This window comes from Ziziphus jujuba, chromosome 2, assembly GCF_031755915.1.
Source record: "Ziziphus jujuba cultivar Dongzao chromosome 2, ASM3175591v1".
Lineage (NCBI taxonomy): Eukaryota > Viridiplantae > Streptophyta > Magnoliopsida > Rosales > Rhamnaceae > Ziziphus > Ziziphus jujuba.
In genome coordinates this window covers 21389611-21393741 of record NC_083380.1, presented here as the reverse complement: position 1 = coordinate 21393741, position 4131 = coordinate 21389611, and the positions used below count along the sequence as shown (strand labels likewise).

Genomic DNA, 4131 nt, shown 5'->3' with positions numbered 1-4131 from the left:
TCATTTGAATTATTTTAAAGGATGAAATGTAAAACTATATTAGTGAATTATATATGAATTCAATGAAATACTAATATTCTAAAAGAGCAAAATTAATCCTTTATGAATTCAAATAAATCATCAACAATACACAATCAAATTTATTTTTAAGGTGATACAAGGTTTAATGAAAAAAGTCCAAATAGTTTGATTTATCAATTGGTCTTAATCTTAGAATATATATATATATATATATATATATATATCTTTTTGGTATATATATTTTAAGGGGTGATATGGAACATATTCTAATAAACACACCTCCACCTTGAGATAAGTTTGATTTTGCATTAATTTTTGCTGGAAGTAGAGTTATTCTAGAGTTCAGATGGGATGGAAATGAATAAACCTGCTAGTTACCTCTCCGAACACACAATAAAGCTCATTCACATAAAAACTAAGAATGTAATATTCTCCTTTATCTTGATTAGTGCGTGATAACTCCATCCATGATAATAAAACGTTGAATAAATATTGCAGATTTCCGACTGAGCAGATGAAGATCTTATTGCATCGCCTGCCATAGATGTGTAAAATAGGCTCAAAATTTGGAAAACGAAGGATTTATGTTAGTTTTCTTTGAATCTTTTACAAAAATAATATATAGAAACCTGCAGACTAATTAATGTAACATATATACATACAACGTAGGTAACATTGAGAAAGGTAATTATATACACGTTATATTGCAATTTGTTAATTATATTACCCAATTGAAAATTATAATATTGCATAGGAAACTAACAAAAATCATCTTATGCTAAATAGATAATAATCTGGTAACAAAAATTATCATATTCTAAGACAGCAAAGCATATATTGAAAACAGAACTTACCATTAAAAGATAAAAATTAAAATATTTTACATTTAAACAAAAACTTCCACTGCCACTCAAAACACCATATTATAACAACCTAGCATTCCCACAACAAAACCCAAACTTCTTGCTAATTAAACAAAATAACAGTTCTAGGTTTTCATGTAAAAGTATACATACTGGAGAACCCTTTTTTATACCTAAAACCAAACCCCAACCAGCAGCCAGATAAAGAGTGATCATACAAGATGATATGACCCCAAATCCCCAAATAGCAAGATCGCAAAATCATGGATTATAACAACAACAAACAAAAGCCAAACAAAGAAGAAATTTAGGAATTTAAACCCTAGGAAAAGTCTTGCAAACCAAACAGTGCTTCATCTCCATGGAAAGTTTCAAGATCTCAGACAAATCAACCCCAGAATTTGAAGGCGTCCATTTGAAGCTCTGAAGCAACTGAGCAACCCAAAGCTCAACAGTAGCTAATCCCATAGCTTTACCAGGACAAACCCTTCTTCCAGAACCAAAAGGAGCTAACCTGAGATCGGACCCCAAAATGGATACATCTTCCTTGATGAATCTTTCCGGGTTGAACTCATTCGGTTCGGACCAGATCTGCTCGTCGTGAGTTATCGACCACATATTAACAATGGCGGTCGTGCCAGCCGGAATGAAGTGGTCGCTTATATGTGTGTCATGGATGGCAAGCCTAGCCCATGAGAGGAGTGGACCTGGTGGGTGCATTCTAAGTGTTTCTTTCACTATGGCTTGGATGTAAGGGAGGTTAGGGAGGTCCAAATCCGAAACCGATCGGTGATTACCGACGACGGTGTCAATTTCCAACTGTGCCTTGGTTTGAATTTCCGGATGGAGAATCATTCTTGCAAGTATCCACTCCAAGAGGATTGCAACTGTATCAGTCCCTCTGAAAATCATTTCCTGTAATAAAAAAAATAAAATAAAATGCATATGACAAATAAGTCAAGAAATGAGAATAATACAGCATTCCAAAATATATAAATACCATCAATTAATAATTTAAAATGAAAATGATATATAGTAATACTTGGCAATTATTACATCATTTTATGATCAATATAGAATGAGAAATATTATGCTTACAACACATCAAAACTGTGCACATATTTACTTATAGATCCGACCGTATAGATAAAAAGTTAAAAAAAGATCCATCAAATCTTTATACATAAATTATTGGATACCCAAGAGAAAAATCCATGGAATCTACAAATACATGTTGAAAATATTAGAAAAGAGGATATTTAACGATGAAACAAAGAATCGGTACTGACCCTCAATTTAGTTTTAAAAACGTAAGGAAAAAATAGAATTTTCTAAAGAAAAGAAAAGATAAAAAAAAAATTATTTTAAAAATACACCATTAAAAACAATAAATTTTTGTATTAAGAAAACCAAAACCTAATGAACCAAAAATGAATCAGAAGACTAAAACATTAAAAAAAATAAAAACCTACCCACAAAACAGCAATCATATCAGAATCAGTGAATCCATTTTCCTTCCCTAAATCAAGCAAAACATCAACAAAATCACCGTTCTCATCACCAGCACCACCAACAAAGTTCCTTCTTACATTCTGATTACTACCCCTTTTCGCCCTATGTTCTTCAATGATTTTGCCAACAAAATCATTCACTTTGAGAACCAGTTTCTTGCATCTTTTCCTCACCCCTTGCAAATCCAAGAAACCCAGTAAAGGAAAATGATCACTCCAATTGAAAATCCCAAGCAAATCATACCCTTCCTTCACTAACCCATCAAGCTCAATTCCTTCATGATCATCCTCATCACCAAACTCATAGCTTTTTCCAAACACACTCATCATAACATTATTCAAAGACCCAAAATGCAAAACCTTCCTAACTTCAACCTCTCCATTTCTCTCCATCAACTCCTTCATTTTTTCAACCATTTTCATACCAATATCTCCCCGAAAACCGGCCAAAGAAGCGATTCTCTTTGGGCTGAACAAATGGGTAGCTGAGATTCTCCTTAGTTTTCTCCAGTAATCTCCAAAAGGAGCAAAACCCATTGCTCTGTGGAAGAGAAGCTCGTAAGCCGATTCCTTAACGGGTCGATCGGCAAAAGCGGAGTTGTTTAGAAGCTCTTTTGCTGTTTCGGGCTGACTCGAGATAGCGAAACGAGTGAAACCAACAGAGAATGCCATTAATGACTTGGCTTTGTGAGTTTTAACAAGCTTGGCAAGAACTCTGTGAGTTAAAGAGCCTGTGAAAGCAAAAACCGAACCGAGAAGAGGAAGACCAGAAGGTCCGGGAATGGCGGTTCGAGTCTTGACTTGGACTCGAGATTTGGACAGAGACCAAGCAAGACCTCCGGGAGAGAAACAGAAAGATATGATGGAAACGAACAGGAGGAGAGAGAAAAAGATTTCGAAGCTTTGAACTGAGGAAAACCCAGTTCTTGGTATGAAAAGATAACAAGACTCCCACAACATTTTTTGGATTTTTACTTTTTTTATTTTTTTTAATTTATGTATTTAATTTTTTTTTTTTTTTTTTGGGTTTGTTTTCTAAGAAAAAGAAGAGGGAGATGAAAAAAATGAAAAAGCTCAGAAAGAGAGAGAGAAAGAGAGAGAGAGAGAGAGAGAGAGTGAATAAAGAGAAAAAGATGGTTGAGATGAGGTGATTGTGGAAGGTGTAGTGAAGGGGGGCATTATATATAGAGGCCGAAGCTGGTGAGCATCGTGGCTGATCATCGAAATGACAAATTTGCCCGTCACTTATGTGCAATCTTTTTTCTCCTTTGCTTTTGGTTTTCGATGTTTAGATATATATATATATATATATATATTTTTTTTTATTCTAAATCAACTTTAATTTTCCAATTAAAAGATATAATTTAGTAAATCATTTATATTTATAATCACATATAAAAACATTTATACTCTATAGATATTGTGGGTTTAAGGCTTTATAATCAAGTAAGTTTGGTAAAATTTTATATGATAAGATAATGTAATACAAACTCATGTCATAATTTGTAGATTTGGATTGAGAATATGATATCAGATTCGTATCAGTATCACCTAATAAGATTTAAAAAGTTAATGAATTTTAATAGCTAAAACACAATAATACACGATAAACCCATTAAAGATGGATTTTCTTTTTTTTTTTTTGTAATTATATAAGATTTATATTATTAGAATTGTTTAATTTATTATTAAACATGTATTAATTTCTCTTAATTTTAAAAAATGTAAAAACAACC

The 4131-nt window shown here is 32.7% G+C and overlaps 1 protein-coding gene across 1 annotated transcript; it reads right to left on the bottom strand.

Annotated features, from left to right (window-relative positions):
• Positions 1 to 856: 856 nt before the first annotated feature.
• Positions 857 to 3545, bottom strand: LOC107419023 (cytochrome P450 78A5). Its single transcript, XM_016027740.4, has 2 exons — positions 2357 to 3545; positions 857 to 1799 (listed from the first exon to the last, which is right to left on the bottom strand). The coding sequence occupies exons 1-2, from the start codon at positions 3353 to 3355 to the stop codon at positions 1200 to 1202; spliced, it is 1599 nt and encodes a 532-aa protein (XP_015883226.1). The 5' UTR covers positions 3356 to 3545; the 3' UTR covers positions 857 to 1199.
• Positions 3546 to 4131: the final 586 nt, after the last annotated feature.